At 42.4% G+C, this 17649-nt stretch overlaps 1 protein-coding gene across 1 annotated transcript in view; it reads right to left on the bottom strand.

Moving 5' to 3' along the window:
- The window catches only part of LOC126335508 (reversion-inducing cysteine-rich protein with Kazal motifs), a 310493-nt gene that overhangs the window by 65092 nt on the left and 227752 nt on the right, over window positions 1-17649 (bottom strand). The window contains exon 3 of the mRNA XM_049998863.1: window positions 2841-2924. Within this exon, the coding sequence (XP_049854820.1) occupies window positions 2841-2924 (84 nt within the window). The remainder of the gene's footprint in view (window positions 1-2840; window positions 2925-17649) is intronic.

Raw genomic sequence — 17649 nt, 5'->3', positions numbered from 1 at the left:
AGTCACCTGGTGACGTCATATGTTCAATATCTGTCACCCACTTTTAGGTTATTTCCCGACGTTTGTCTCACAGTCATCTACGTCGCTTTGGAGTTTTTTAAACGTTAATAAGATTAACCCTGTGTACACAGACGGGGAAGGGTGTGAGTTTCGCTTTGGAGCATCAGTCTGAAATTTAACAAACAACAATTACTAATCTTTTTGAAAATGTTCATTACATAACTTGTATTAAATGATAAAACTTGGATTCCATTCAGGACTTATTCCCACCATCATCATCAGAATCATGTAATGGCATGGTAGTATGGCATTTTTGTCCGAGAGATCCCATCTGGGGTTATTCGTCCGCCTAATGCAATGACGTGTGACTCCCACGGGCACAAATACACTTTTGGACTCGTTTTGACATTGAAGCAAATAGACAACGAATGCCATCTTGAGTTTTTTTTTTTTTTTTTTTTTTTTTTTTGCCGCACCAGAAACATGTTGTGTCCCTTCACTATGATTCCTGCCTGGGCGCTAGTATGGAAGTATACGTTTTTCCTTCATATCCCAGGCGTGCTCTATGCATGCCAGACCTAGTACGTAAGGATCCGTACGTTCCACAATGGTATGAACTGCAGTATCGCTTCTTTCATTATCCTGTAGGAATACGTCATTTAGTACCACGGTCATGAAGGCTATGATGCCAACAAGGTTTACCGTTACTGCCGCTTACTGGTGGCATTCAACTGCTCGTCAACAGTAACCAGGTGAGTCCTGTTGTCGTATCCAGTAGCTTCCCGCATCGTGAGTGCAGGAGCGGTATGGATCTCAACAGTCGCTGCTTCCTGTGACTTTTCGCCAGGTCATCTAAGGACACATTGCCACACACACAAGCAAGACTCATCACTGACCACCACCGAAAACCACTCAACGTCCCATCTGACTGGCTCGAGACGATGCTGGTTTCTGATCTCTGCAGTAGGATGTCAACTATAAACGACTGGTGACAACATGAGCTATCCCCCAGCTTCCAGAAATCTGTCCCTGATGGTTCGTGGTGGAACTCTGCCAGTAACCACTGCCCGACAGATATCAGATGACGTGAATCGTCTGCTAACCAGAGGCAGTCGAACGTAAGCATGCCACCTTCTCGTGGTGTAGCCCTTCTACATCTACGTCTACATCCATACTCCGCAAGCCACCTGACGGTGTGTGGCTGAGGGTACTTTGAGTACCTCCATCGGTTCTCCCTTCTATTCGAGTCTCGCATTGTTCGTGGAAAGAAAGATTGTCGGTATGCCTCTGTGTGGGCTCTAATCTCTCTGATTTTATCCTCATGGTCTCTTCACGAGGTATACGTAGGAAGGAGCAATATACTGCTTGACTCCTCGGTGAAGATATGTTCTCGAAACTTCCACAAAAGCCCGTACCGAGCTACTGAGTGTCTCTCCTGCAGAGTCTTCGCTCTCCATTGGATCTGCTCTATCTCTTCCACCAACCCTATTTGGTACGGATCCCACACTGCTGAGCAGTATTCAAGCAGTGGGCGAACAAGCGTACTGTAACCTACTTCCTTTGTTTTCGGACTTTATTTCCTTAGGATTCTTCCAATGAATCTCAGTCTGGCATCTGCTTTACCGACGATCAACTTTATATGGTCATTCCTTTTTAAATCACTCCTAATGCCTACTCCCAGATAATTTAAGGAATTAACTGCTTCCAGTTGCTGCCCTGCTATATTGTAGCTAAATGATAAAGGATCTTTCGTTCTGTGTATTACATTTGTCTACATTGAGATTCAATTGCCATTCCCTGCACCATGCGCCAATTCGTTGCAGATCCTCCTGCATTTCAGTACAATTTTCCATTGTCACAACCTGTCGATATACTACAGCATCATCCGCAAAAAGCCTCAGTGAACTTGCGTTGTTATGCACAAGGTCATTTATGTATATTGTGAATGGCAACGGTCCTACGACGCTCCCCTGCGGCACGCCTGATATCACTCTTACTTCGGAAGACTTCTTTCCATTGAGAATGACATGCTGAGTTCTGTTATCTAGAAACTCTTCAGTCCTGTCACACAATTGGTCTGATAGTCCATATGCTCTTACTTTGTTCATTAAACAACTGTGGGGAACTGAATCGAACGCCTTGCGGAAGTCAAGAAACACGGCATCTACCTGGGAACTCGTGTCTATGGCCCTCTGTGTCTCGTGGACGAATAGAGCGAGCTGGGTTTAACACGATCGTCTTTTTCGAAACCCATGCTCATTCCTACAGAATAGATTTCTAGTCTACAGAAAAGTCATTATACTCGGACATAATGCGTGTTCCAAAATTCTATAACAGATCGACGGTAGAGATAAGGGTCTACAGTTCTGCACATCTGTTTAGCGTCCATTTCTGAAAACGGGGATGACCTGTGCCCTTTTTGGAACGCTACGCTTTTCTAGAGACCTACGGTACACCGCTGCAAGAAGGGGGGCAAGTTCCTTCCCGTACTCTGTGTAGAATCGAACTGGTATCCCATCAGGTGCAGCGTCTCTCCTCTTTTGAACAATTTTAATTGTTTTTCTATCCCTCTGTCATCTATTTCGATATCTACCATTTTGTCATCTGTGTGACAGTCTAGAGAAGGAAGCACAGTGCAGTCTTCCCCTGGGAAGACACGAGCACTCAGTGACTTCCAAGACTTCCAACATTTGGGAAAATGGGAGTGTCTAGGGCAAGAATCCTTTCAGTTCTACCCTTTTCTTTCTTGAAGAATGTAGTGGAGCTCTGAAACACTTTCTCGGCCACTTCCCCTTCAACAAGTTCATGTTAGAGCACCGTTGCTGACGGTGGGCACTCACCAGCTGCTGGGGACACAGCATCCTGACGGAGTCCACGCGCGCCGCTCGCGCCTCCGCGTCCACCGCCATGTCCGCCAGAGACATCTGGAACACGGCGACACAGAAACGTCACTCTCTGTCACTCTGGCACCACCTGCTACAGTAAACAAATGCATCGACAGCAAATGAGCTACAAGATTAATCGCTACAGGCCAATACGTTGAAAGCAATGCAAAAAAACCTGTGATCAGGCCCTGAAGGCTACACGATAGTCGTTTGAACGACGTGTCATCCCCAGCTATGCATCATCATATACGGTATGGAAGGGGATGGGTTCAGCACACCGCACACTCGGCCGTTGTTGACGTTCCGACGTTGCAGCTGCTGACTCTCAATCAGATAGCTCTTCAATTGGCATGAAGAGGCTATCTGTTCCAGTAATCCCCCCCCCCTCCCCCTCACCAAGGAAATATCCCTGGCGATACCGGTTCCGACAGTGGGCCCTCACATGTGAGTCAGACGCGTTGACCACTCGGAATGGAGGTGAACAGTTCATAAGTTATACACATAAAATCAATGGACATTTTTAATAGCTGAAACTGGTATTCTGGGCGATGGGGATCTGTACTCGCGTTTGTAATTTGTCTCAGCTATATTCTATCTATCTATCTATCTATGTATCTATATCCGAATCCCGCTCCAGCCACTGCCGGGTCTGGGTGCTGACGAGTCCTCTCCAATTGGCTCGGTCCTCCCACCACTTTTCTTCCTCCACTTGCTGCCAAGTCACACCTCTCCATTCTACCGAAATCCTCACTCCCATTTCCCACTGTGTTCTTGGGCGCCCTCTAGGTCTTTTCCCATCCATCTTGAGTTCTTCCATAATTTTGGGGAGTCTCTGCCCATGCATCCTTTTAACTTGCCGATACCATCTTAATCTCTTTTTTTCAATGTCTTCTCTCATACTTTCTTGTTTAAAGTCCTTTCTAATCTCTACTTTCCTTACTCTGTCCATTCTTGTTTTTCCCTTAACTGCTCTGAGAAATATTCCATGCTTGCAGTCTGCTCCAGTTCCTTTCTGTCATTGTCCATGTTTCTCCACCATATGTGACAATAGGGAAGTAACAAGTCTTATACATTTGCCTCCCTTCTGTACCCTCCTATTAATTTCGTTCGTTATTCTTCCATCCCTAGATATTTCACTCCCTAAATAAATGAAACTTTCTACCGCTTTGAGGGGTCTTCCATTCAAGGCATTATTTCCGTTGATCCCTTTCTCTCTTCCAAATAGCGTCTTTTCCCTTTTCAACTATATTCTCAAACTTAATGTACAGAAGTTAACGCTGGTTGTGACGTATACGCCCTTATATTACCAATGAATCTCTCGGAGAGCGTGTTATGAACGTGTCAAATTGCCGCATGGTTTATCACTCACCGCTTACATCGCGGCAGGGTTTCGATGGAAACTGAAAACCATAACCATATTCACATATCTATCAGCGGCCTACGATACAGAGTGGAGAGAAGACGTTATACACAAGTTTCTTCGTGTGGCTTCTTGTACTTCGACAGCTCTACTAATCGACACTGTGCTCAGCGACCGATTTTTCCATCATGGCATCCGACATCAAATCCAGAAGAAAATTGTAAAATGGTTTACCACAGTAATCAGACCTCGAGCCAATTTCCTTTAACTCGTACACTGTAGACACGATAAAAAGAAGACAAACCAGGTTTAGTTACACCAACGAGTTGGGGCAACGCCGGCTGTTGTGGCCGAGCGGTTCTAGGAGCTTCAGTCTGGAACCGCGCGACCGCTACGGTCACAGGTCCGAATCCTGCCTCGGGCATGGATGTGTGTGTTGTTCTTAGGTTAGTTAGGTTTAAGTAGTTCTAAGGTCTAGGGGACCGATGACCTCACATGTTAAGTTCAATAGTGCTCAGAGCCATTTGAACCATTTTTGAACCTGGGGCAAAAATGTATAGCTCAACTGAATAGTCAGAAGAAATGCTATCGGATGACATAAAGTTAGTGGGGAAGCAGTTTCGCAAATCGAGACTACAACAAAACGAAGGTTTCCTACTTCCACAAAAATAATAAACTTGTCAGAAGGAAACTTACAATTTGAAAACACTACTCTTACAATACAACACCAAATAATCTGGGGTTAACCCACGAGATTATTTTTCAGAGAGCATCTAACATAAAGGGACGAAAAATTGAAAACAAGAAACATCATCCAAAAGTTTTGTGGTACAACCTGGGTAGTATCGGCATTACCAGTAAGTTCCTCTGACCTGGGTCTCTCTGTTCTTAAACGCTGAATATTGTCCCCCGTTTGACAAACAAATCACACGCAAAATAAATAGTCATTCAACTAAATAACACCATGAGAGTGATTGCTGGCGTTATCAGATCAGTACCTACGGAATTGCTACCAGTCCTGTGCCCATTCCACTCTAACAACTACTTCACAGAAGTGCCCTCACGAACCAGTACAAGAAGTTCAGTGATAACAAAAACCTATCAGTGCATCAAGATACTGATGATGCAAACCACAACCGACTCTGCTCTAGATGACCACCAACAGGAACAGCAAAGGTCGCTGTGGAATTTCAGAATGAACTGGACAACAAAATAATAAAAAGTCGTGTATCACCCGAAAATTACAGGGATTACGCTTGCCACCCAAAATATGGTCATTTCTAAACAGAAGTAGAACAAAACATGGCAGATGTGCGTATGTTTTATACAAAGCAACCATCCTCATATTCTGATTGTGGGAAACCGCAGACCGCAGACTCGTCACGGAAAAATGCCCCAAAGTAACACGTGGAACAGTCATCCAAACCCCATCTCGTCCATTTGACTTCAGCTTTGATATCAAGTGACCACGATGTGTTTATAAAGCTCATTTCATTCAGATACACCGTTGCCAATGTTGCAATCTGCATAAATGTTGCAATATAATTCCGCAACCTTATGGTATTGTCAAAGAAATGAGCCACAAGATTGAAAAAATGTGATTTTGAAAATATGTTCGCCCCAAAAATTTCTTTTATGTGACAAAACGTGTGAAACACCATTTTATACCAGGAAATAAGTCATAGTGTTCTGGTAGCAATCACTCTAAGAAATATTCCTGAAAATACGACCTGACTAGGAAAGTGCGCAGTCCAGTATTTGCCCAGTAATGTGAGCATTTCAATAGTTATGAATGGTGTCTGAGGTACCTTCTGTAAGCTTAAAAGTGGTTCAAATGGCTCTGAGCACTATGGGAGTTAACATCTAAGGTCATCAGTCCCCTATGACGTAGAACTACTTAAGCCTAACTAACCTAAGGACATCACACACATCCATGCCCGGGGCAGGATTCAAGCCTGCAACCGTAGCAGTCGCGCGGTTCTGGACTGAAGCGCCGAAAACCGCTTGGCCACGGCGGCCGGCCTTCTGTTAACAAGGCTGTGGTAAGCTGCCCTAGAAAATATTTCGCGTCCATCTTTTCCCTTGTTAATTTAACTGCTTTCGTGAGCGTGTTTAACGAAGCAAGTTTCGGCTAAATGGCCCAACCTTCCGAACCGGTTTAATTGATTGGCTCCATATCATGTAACGCTTATGCGCATTAACGTGTAAATACCTTACTTTAAATTAACGAGCTGAGGACACGTCGATACCCTGAATGGACCGCCAAGGTAGACGATATGGATGGGCATTTGTGAGCGCGCGGTACCTAGGTTTTTCCACAACAGTGTTCCTGACCGTCGCTCCGTATTGTCAAAACTATTCCTTATAGCTTACGTGTGACAGAGCTTGTCGATTTTTATTACAAAGTATCTCATATTAATATCGTAATCACCCTTAAGTTTTCGACTGCTCTACTAATGAGTAATTCGTTTCCATCAGTTGTAAGATATACGCCTTGTCTGTGGTTGCAGGCAACGTAGGAAACTCACCCTGCACCTCTTTTCCACTTATTAGATCACTTATCCAGAGTCAGTACAGAGCAATAGTAATGCAGGAATATGGAGTTTGATGGTTTCAAGCGATTCTTTTCTCTGATACGACCTGTTTGACATGGTTATTTTCAGAAAGCTTAGACCATAAATGGGAATGAACTTGCGAATTTCATGAATGTACTCAAGCTCTGTAGCATCGATGTAACCATATTCTTTGTAAGCTTGTGTTTGAGACCAGAGGTGTTGGTCAGAGAATGGGTCAGAGAATCGCTACAGGCAGTGTGTTTGACAGTCCGGCAACGTGTTTGGTTTGAAAAGGATGTGAATGTGCCTGCCGTGTAGTGGAGTAAGCATTATTTAAAGAGGATTTTATAATAATATGTTTTGAGGAACAATATTGAGGAAACGTTGGATATAATTATTGGATTTAAGTTCTGCGTTTTATGGAAAACACTGTTTTTTCTTATCACTCAAACATCTTTCGGCAGCTCTGTGCCATCACCAGTGAGTTTGGTTTATTTAAAACTTGTTTTTACATTATATGGTTTGGCAGGACAGTCTGTACGGTGTCATTCACTGAAGTCGACAAGGTTAGGACACATAACAACATCGTGCATACCGTGTTTTTCGAAGTTAAAAGGCGTCTATTACACAAATTCATTTAATATGAGTGTGCAGTGAGCTCAGAATGCGAAAGAAGAAACTATTAGCGCAGGACACAATACAGATGGTCCTGCACAACCATGTAAAGTAAAATCAAGTTTTTCAATAAAACCACTGACGATGGCAAACAGGTGCCGAAACATGCTTGGGTGACAAGAAAAAACAGTATTTAGTACGAAAGTCGGAAACTATTCCCCGCAATTTTAACTACAAACACGGAAAAAATGCTAGTGCGGCAAATACAAAAGATAAATATTGAGGAAATGAATGACATGAATGGAAGAATGACAAAAGCAAATTTTTAAGATAATCCAAAGTTTTATATTTGTAACTGTGTAGTTTCTTATTGTTAGAATATTGCGTATACTTGAAGTTCGCTGTAGAAATCTTACAATACAACATAGCGTCTAGTCTTATAGCTGAAAAAAGCGTCACGGAAGGCATCTGCGCGAGGGAATGTTATTAAGAAAAATTTTGATAATTTGTGAAGGTATCAGAACTTCAAGAATAAGTCGTATTGTTGTCGTGCCTTAATGAACATAGTTAAACTTGGGGCCTTTGTTCTATTGTACCAGTCGTTAAGCTTAGTTCCCTAATTTCATTTTCTATCGTGATTTTCATAAATGCTTCTAACTACACAACTCGTGATGTGCCATAAGAGTGTTCAAAGAGAATCTTATCAGTCCACCTCGTTTTCAGTCCCCTTTTGTAGCACCACATTTCATACTCATCGACTATCTTATTTTCCGGTTGTCCCACAGACCATGATTCACTATCATATAACGCTGTGCTCTAATTGTACGTCCTTAGAAATTTCTTCCTCAGATCAGTGCCGATATTTCATACTAGCACACTGCATTTGAAGAATGACACATCACTTACTTCAACTGCAGGCACAGCACTTTATTTATACAACCAGCTTCGGTCTTCTGACGATCAGGCTTATTAAAGTTTTCATAGCATCATTTTAGGTGACATATAAAGCCCTTATCGTCAGACGATAAAATCTTGAGTAATATACTGTTATAATATCGTAATATAAATCATGTCATTGGTCTATAAAAACTGTCCCAGACAGTGTACTTATTCGTGCTAAAACTGTAATCGACATTAACGCTGTGGAAATATTCATACCACACATACGATACGATGACAGATGCAGGGTTTTATCATCTGACTATAACGATAACATGATGCTGTGAATATTTTTATGAACCTGATGAGACATTGAAGAGAGGTAGTACGAGTAATCCACTAAATTAGAGGCCCATATCGTTAACGTCGATATGCAGCAGGATTTTAAACATATATTGTGTTCGAACTTTATGAATTACCTCGAAGGAAGCGGTCTATTGACACACAGTCAACATGGGTTTAGAAAACCTCGTTCCTGTGAAACACAACTAGCTCATTATTCATATGAAGTGCTAGGTGCTATTGGCAAGGGTTTTCAGATCGATTCCGTATTCCTGTATTTCCGGAAGGCTTTTGACCCTATACCACACAAGTGGCTGGTAGTAAAATTGCGTGCTTATAGAATATAGTCTCAGTTACATGACTGCATTTGCGATTTCATGTCAGAGAGGTCACAGTTCGTAGTAATTGACGGAAAGTCATCGAGTAAAACAGAAGTGATTTAAGGCGTTCCCCAAGGTAGTGTTAAAGTTCCTTTGCTGTTCCTCATGTATATAAACGATTTTGGAGACAATCTGAGCAGCCGTCTTCGGTTGTTTGCAGATGACGCTGTCGTTTATCGACTAATTTAGTCATCAGAGGATCAAAACAAAATGCAAGACGATTTAGAAAAAAATATCTAAATGGTGGGAAAAGTGGCAGTTGACCCTAAATGACGAAAAGTGTGAGGTCATCCACATGAGTACTAAAAGGAACTCGTTAAACTTCGGTTACACGATAAACCAGTCTAATCTAAAAGCCGTAAATTCAACTAAATACCTAGGTATTACAATTATGAACAACGTAAATTGGAAAGAACACATAAAAAATGTTGTGGGGCACGCTATCCAAAGGCTGCGTTTTATTGGGAGGGCACTCAGAAAATCTAACAGACCTCTTAAGGAGACTGCCTACACTACGCTTGTCCGTCCTCTTTTAATATTGCTCGCGGTGTGGGAACCTTACCAGGTAGGGCTAACGAAGTACATCGAAAAAGTTCAAAGAAAGGCAGCACGTTTTGTATTATCACGAAATATGGGAGAAAGTGTCAGAGTAATGACACAGGATTTGGGCTGGACATCATAAAAAGAAAGGCGTTTTTCGTTGCGACGGAAACTTCTCACGAGATTCCAATCACCAGCTTTTTCCTCCGAATGCGAAAATATTTTGTTAACACCGATCTACATAGGGCGGAACGATCACCACGATAAAATAAGGAAAATTAGAGGTCGTACGGAAAGATATAGGTGTTCATTGTTTCCGTGCGCTATACCAGATTGGAATGAATTGTGAAGGTGGTTCGATGAACCCTCTGCCAGGCACTTAAATGTGATTTGAAGAGTATCCACGTAGATGTAGTTGTAGATGTAGATGACGGTCAGACAACCGACACTGGTTGTATAAACGTTTTACCAGCAGGTAAAGGCGGTAATTTGAAATTTTTCAAACGTATAAGTACTGTGTGGCACCACCTCTTGAAAATATGTTGTGACTTCTCTTTGTCAGGATTGCCCACCTATTCTACTAAGCATGTAATGTTCTCCTTGTTTTCGTCTCTCATCTACTCATTTGCTTCCAAAGTAGCAGAATTCCTTAACTTTGTTTATTTCGTGGTCGCTAATGGTTCAAATGGCTCTGAGCACTATGGGACTTAACATCTGAGGTCATCTGTCCCCTAGAACTTAGAACTACTTAAATCTAGCTAACCTAAGGACACCACACACATCCAAGCCCGAAGCAGGATTCGAACCTGCGACCGCAGCAGTCACGCAGTTCCGGACTGAAGCACTTACAAACGCTCGGCCACTGCGGCCGGCCGTGTTCCCTAATTTTGCTATTAAGTTGATCGCTAACCTAAGGGCTGTAATGCCAGTTCCTCAGACGAGAAGTAAAAATCAAGAATTAGCTCCCAATACCCCAAAGATATCCCGACAAGTCCCAAATCACAGAAATGTGAATAAGCGAACTAAGTTCCATTTATCACCATTATTAGGACAATAACAAGTAGTTAAATCAGGAATCTAAGACTTGAAAGTTTAGCAATCTACCAAAGAAAGATTAAATTTCAGTAAAATTAAAATCAAAATCATAATAAATTGCAAAATTAGCATAAATTAACATTCGCAAAATAGAACCAACGATCCCAAAGAATATTCCGTGTGAGTACTCTTTGGGAATCGTGAGTAATAACTAAGTATAATTCAATGTATTGTCACTACGTTACGAGAGTTAGCCGAAGCAGGTCGTATATTTGAATGCTCGTACATGTAGGTGCACTTAGATTGTTTTTGAGATTTAATTATTGCGATCTATTATGACGCAGTAATACGATCTTCTGACTTCAAATATCACGGCATTATAATTCGAACTAAGGACTTTTGCCTACTAGAATAAAGTGAACTTTTAACTAGATAATTGAACTAAACATTACTTAGACAGTGATTTAGGCAACGAACAGTGATAGACAATTTTCATTCATAATAGTCAGTGGTTTATGGAACTTAAGTGATAGGTCTGAAGCACCTAATTTAAATCCCCGCAACACCTGGGAAAGTTTTCTTCTCAAGGCTCGGTTAATAAATGACTGATGCTGTGCAATAAAACATCCTCTCGCGCCAAGTCGTGTATTTTTTATTTTAAATTCTATCAAATTATTGACGTGAACCTCCCGAGTAAAAATTACGCGCAGCGATAATATTTGACTCTAGCGCTCGGCGCTTGTGTAGAATCTTTGACTCAAATGACAAGCACACTGTTACGATTTCTTAGATAGTTGAAATTACGACCAGCTTATAGGGAATTTGTTGTGGATGTAACCGTATTGGTTTTATCATTAATATTTCATCATTAATCAGTTAAATATCGATTACTAACAGTTAATTACGATTCTTGGTGAAGTAAATATCTCACGCACGTCGACATTTCGGTTCAGCACTGTTATTTTGTGTAACGTCGTCTTCGTAACTTGATAACGATGTCAACACTCTACCGAATGTCGCCGAGTTTTAGCCGAGGCCAAGTACAAATCAAACCAAACCATCAAGAAGAAGAGCCGTTATAGGGCTGACCACTTTCTACACGACCGTGCCTAGTAAAACACTTCGAGTTGACAGTTTTATCTTCGATATTCTGAAGAAATATGTTCTTTTGCTTAGAATTGTGTCAAGCTGAGAGTCTTGAATACCAGTCACTTTAAACGTCAAATCTACGTGGAAGTGCTTGCGAGCTGCCTCCCATCGTGTTTTCGCTCGGCTAATTGTTTAATGTCGACCGACGTCCGAAGTCGTCGCTGCCACACGCTCCACCAGCTACGGTGGTCGGCCTCCGTCCCTGCGCGACTTCCCAGCAGGTAAACCCATTTTGGATGCATGAGCGATTTCGTGCAACCGTTCATCAGGGGAGATTGTACGGCACGATATCGCTTTCGCTACAAAGTAAATCAGTAAATAAATGAAGAGTTAACGTCCGGGCGGAGGCTGATTTTTAATTAAAGCCCGTCATTATCCTAACGACGCGATGAATGAGAGGGTCGTGGCGGGCTACCGTCCATAATTCAGCGGCGGCTGCCTGAAGGAGCGGGCCCGGTCCTCCGACGTGGCGTGGCGAAGCCTGCCGCTAACCGGAAATCAATCTCCCTCCGCGCGCGTTGCGTGTTGTCCACCACCGTTGTGACCGCCGTCGCGCGTGGACAACTCGGCTCGTTTGTCAGACCCCGCGGGAACTTCACAGCGAGTCATTTTCTCATAACAGAGCAGATGACTGTGCTCTCGTTCCTCTTACGGCGTAGGATCAGTGTAGTTCTGCCACGAAGTCACAGTCTGGTGACAGTTCACAAGTGGAAATCCATAGCTTGCCATCATACGGCCTTCCACTGTTAAAATACGAGGGCTATCCACAAAGTACATTACGTTTTGGAATTAAAAATAAATAAAGTATTGGAATTTTTTTATTATATATAGATGAATGCCACACTTTAATACTACTTTTCTACATACTTGCCAATTAAATTAAGGAACTTATTGTAGCGATGGACGAACTTGAAAATTCCTTCGTCGTAAAATTCGGCCGCCTGCGCCTTCAACCACGTGGTCACCTCTTCTTGAAGCTGTGCGTCGTCATCAAAACGCTGTATAGCCAACCACTTATTCATTGCTGGGAATAAGTGGAAGTCGCTCGGTGCCAGGTCGGGACTCTACGGCGGATGAGGAAGCAACTCCCACTTAAAAGATTCGAGAACTTCACGAGTGGCATTTGCCGTATGGGCCCGGGCTTTGTCGTGAATCAGCAAGATCTTAGAGCCCAACTTTCCCCTGCGCTTGTTTTGTATTGCTCTTCTGAGGTTGTGCAGAGTTTGGCAGTACCTTTGAGAGTTTATTGTAGTCCCTCTTTCGGGGAAATCCACAAAAATCACACCTTTTCTGTCCCAAAAGACAGTCATTACGTGGTTGAAGGGGCAGGCAGCTGAATTTTACGACGAAGGAATTTCCAAGCTCGTCCATCGCTAAGTTAAGTGCCTTAATTTAAATGGCAACTATGTAGAAAAGTAGTATTTAAGTGTGGCTATCATCTGTATATAATAAAAAAGTTCCAATACTTTATTTATTTTTAATTCCAAAACGTAATGGTCTTTGTGTATAGCCCTCGTACTTTTCTTACCGTCTGATTTCTTCTCTCAATATAGAACTTAATTTTGTTTTCGTTATCTACGCGAAATTTTAAAGATTTTACAGAGGTAAAAATAACCCATTGCGTAAGGTTCGCGTATGGTTTATTTTGGCTCATATATGGTAGCAGACAGCAGACAGCAAAGGACTTGGAACAGCAGTTGAACGGAATGGACAGTGTCTTGAAAGGAGGATACAGGATGAACATCAAAAGAAGCAAAACGAGGATAATGGAATGTAGTCGAATGTAGTCGAATTAAGTCGGGTGATGCTGAGGGAATTAGATTAAGAAATGAGACACTTAAAGTAGTAAAGGAGTTTTGCTATTTGGGGAGCAAAATAACTGATGACGGTAAAAGTAGAGAGGATATAAATGTAGACTGGCAATGGCAAGGAAAGCGTTTCTTAAGACGAGATATTTGCTAACATCGGGCAGTGTCAGGAAGTCGTTTCTGAAAGTATTTGTATGGAGTGTAACGATGTATGGAAGTCAAACATGGACGATAAATAGTTTGAAGAAGAAGAGAATAGAAGTTTTCGAAATGTGGTGCTTCAGAAGAATGCTGAAGATTAGATGGGTAGATCACATAACTAATTATGAAGTATTCAATAGAATTGGGGAGAGGAAGAGTTTGTGTCACAATTTGAGAAAAACAAGGGACCGGTTGGTAGGACATGTTCTGAGACATCAAGGGATCACAAATTTAGCATTGGAGGGCAGAGTAGAGGGTAAAAACCGTAGAGGGAGACCAAGAGATGAATACACTACGCAGTTTCAGAAGGATATAGGTTGCAATAAGTAGTGGGAGATGAAGAAGCTTGCACAGGATAGGGTAGCATGGAGAGCTGCATCAAACCAGTCTCAGGACTGAAGACCACAACAACAACAACATGGTAGTAAATGAAATGTAGACAAGCACTCCGTCATCAGGCCACGAGTGGCCTACCGGGACCATCCGACCGCCGTGTCATCCTCAGTGGACGATGCGGATAGGAGAGCGTGGGGTCAGCACACCGCTCTACCGGTCGTGATGATGGAATTCTTGAGCGAAGCCGCTACTATTCGGTCGAGTAGCTCCTCAATTGGCATCACGTGGCTGAGCGCACCCCGAAAAATGGCAACACCACATGGCGGCCTGGATGGTCACCCACCCAAGTGCCGACCACGCCCGACAGCGCTTAACTTCGGTGATCTCACGGGAACTGGTGTATTAAGTGCGGCAAGGCCGTTGCCTAAATGTACATAAGACATGAGAATTTTATTTAAAATTGAAAGCAGAACGATATCTGACTTAATCAAAATATCCACGGGTGTACTGCCGGTCTATAATGTCCAACGGGCACAATATTTCGGCGATCAAACATGTCGCCATCATCATCTGACTTAGTTCTCGAGTTATTGTCGTCATAACAATCGTCATATCTGGCAAAGAGTTCAGGATACGGAAACGAGGTTTCTTGGAAATTACATGACGCAATTAGGCACATATGTTGTATAATAAATTGTAGAAACCTTTTGTGGAAGTAACTCGTCCAAAGCAGTGCGAGGTCGGAAATTGGGGATGTACACAGACGTCCATAGCACCAAAGGAAGACCCAATTCTCGCTCGTATACAAGTCCATATTACCTGCGGAGCGCCGTAGTAGGATCTGTAAACAAGCCCACGGCAGCGAAAGGACTAATCCCTCTCTTGCTTGACGCCTTAAATGATTGATATCGAAGAGGGAGATCACGGTTCAACTTCGAATACAGCACGATGTCAACTGTAGCTATGAAGTTCATTGATAGAGACGGTGAACCCTTTCAGGATTATCCTAATTCTTTTTCTTTTTTCACTTCCGCATAATAGAGCAAGAAGAAAGAAGCTACAGGTTAACGTCTTGTCAGCAACTGCATCGTGAGAGCGGGTCATCTTCTTGTTTTCAGTAGGATGGCGGAAAGAGACGGCCACTGCATTGTAGTATCACTGCCGTTAATTATTATTGTGCAATATTTATTTTATTTTCCTCCTAAAACGTATCTTTGAAGCTCAGAGTAAAGCAAAGCAGTTTTCAGCTTATCGTTGCGTGGAATTGGTTCCTTTTACAGCGTAGATATTCACGCGAACAAATATGTGTGTCAAATCATATGGGACTTAACTGCTAAGGTCATCAGTCCATAAGCTTACACACTACTTAAGCTAAATTATCCTAAGGACAAACAGACACACCCATGCCCGAGGGAGGACTCGAACCTCCGCCGGGACCCGCCGCACAGTCCATGACTGCAGCGCCTTAGACCGCTCGGCTAATACCACGCGAACGTAAGGAACATAGACATTTATATAAAAATGTCATCACTTTGAGCGAAATTGGAAAAGATTCCTCAGAAACCAAGGCTTAAAAAAGACGCATTTATCATTTGCAACTAGAAACCTCAATATCCCTCGTCGCTAAAAATGTTAGTTTCCTGTTAAAATATTATTTATATTTGTTTTGCGGGCGTTCCGCGTATTGTTGAACCAAGCGGCTAAGACAACTGAGAGTTAAAGTTCTATGGATGGAGTTTATAAACTCATAGACTGTTTGTTTGTTATGTGACTAATTGTACTTGCAGTGGTAATTGTCATAGTTTGTTATACATTGTTGAAAGTTACGCAACGAGACAGAGTTTATAAATACCAGTCTCATTTCTATTAAGATTATCTCTCATGAACGTATTTTTTTGTCTTCTGTATCCGAATCCGTGAATACATCCTTCGTTCCATTTCACCACTATAATTATTTATTTATTCATATTCGTGTACTTTGTTGCACGATTAAAAAATATTCTGGTTTGAAAAATGTTATATTTCGAAACTACCAAGAGATAGTCAATAAAACAATCCTTTATTTACTACAGGTTCCGATCGTGTGATTATCTTGACGTATCAGAAAAGTATTTACAACAGCCCGCATGTAGATCAAAGCCCTCTTGCGTCATTATCGTCAATAGTGAAATTCATTATAAAGTCAATATTTACCTGTACCTTTAACAAATCTTCTCAATCGATTTTTTTTTCACTGAGTGTATTTGTGGAACCTGTTTATTATAGTGCACAAAGACTGATTAACTGTGCAAGTACATTTTATTATTGACTGTGTAATGTGTTTCACTGTTGATGGCATTGACGCATGACATCTACTATTTTATTCGACACAACATCAAGACCGTTGCCATGTGCGCTGTTATAAATAATTTTATGATAGCTGAATATTATCAGATGATAACAAGTGGTAATCTTTTTTCCTGGCCTGTATGCCGCATCTTCACGGGGTCAGCATGCCAATATAACCGAGCGAGGTGGAGCAGTGGTAAGGCACTGGACTCGCATTCGGGAGGACGACGGTTCAATCCCGCGTCCGGCCATCCTGATTTAGGTTTTCCGTGATTTCCCTAAATCACTGCAGGCAAATGCCGGGATGGTTCCTCTGAAAGGGCACGGCCGACTTCCTTCCCCATCCTTCCGTACACCGATGAGACCGATGACCACGCTGTCTGGTCTCCTTCCCCAAACAACCAACCAACCAACCAGCATGCCAATAGCTGGATTTGGCAGTGTTACTGGAAGCAGGTAGCCGACTACACTCTTTCTGTCGCCAACCCTTCTCCCCTAAAGCTGGAATTTGTGTACCCCAATTCTCTGCGTGTAGTGTTAACCAGCGAGAGACTGTGCCGAGTTTTCTAAATGCTTGAAAATCGTTAATCTGACGCATTACTTGGGTACCGACACGGTATTCACGTGGTCAGATGGAAACCGCCACGCGGGTATCACAACGGCCGTTGTTAATTCTCCGGGTGAATTCGATCCACGGTCGGAGAGCTTCACTTTAATCCCGGAAGCGGTTTGCTAATGAGTGCTAGTAAACGTCCGAGTTGATCAAAACTGGTAGTAATAAACAATTAGTTTACCAGCAGCTCTTCTTGGTCGTAAAATATCACCTTTTCTCAAATATTGACTATAAGGTAACACCAGCACAAAATATCTGGCAGTCATTTAAGGAAATCAGGAAATACATATCTGGGTGACGGTACAAATACGTACGGACTTCAGAAAAAATGTTAATATTCGTCGTCCCACGCTTAAAAGTATCGTGCAGCGAGAGTGGCCTATTGTCAGAAGTGATTACGTTTTCCGTATTTCCTGCATACACAGTTCTGCTACCGTACGGGGATCAGTTGCGTCACGGTGTTGTAAAGTTGAAGTAAGCGTGAAAAAATGTCTAAACTGCACACAGATTTACAGTGAACTTCTGGCAGTATAAGAACGAGATGCAACGTCACGTATTGAAATAGTGCCAAATATTTGACCATATTCACACAAATGTGATACTGAACGGGAAATGCAGATATC

Source organism: Schistocerca gregaria, chromosome 2 (genome assembly GCF_023897955.1).
Source record: "Schistocerca gregaria isolate iqSchGreg1 chromosome 2, iqSchGreg1.2, whole genome shotgun sequence".
NCBI classification, from domain to species: Eukaryota; Metazoa; Arthropoda; class Insecta; order Orthoptera; family Acrididae; genus Schistocerca; species Schistocerca gregaria.
This window is presented reverse-complemented; position numbering and strand designations above follow the sequence as displayed.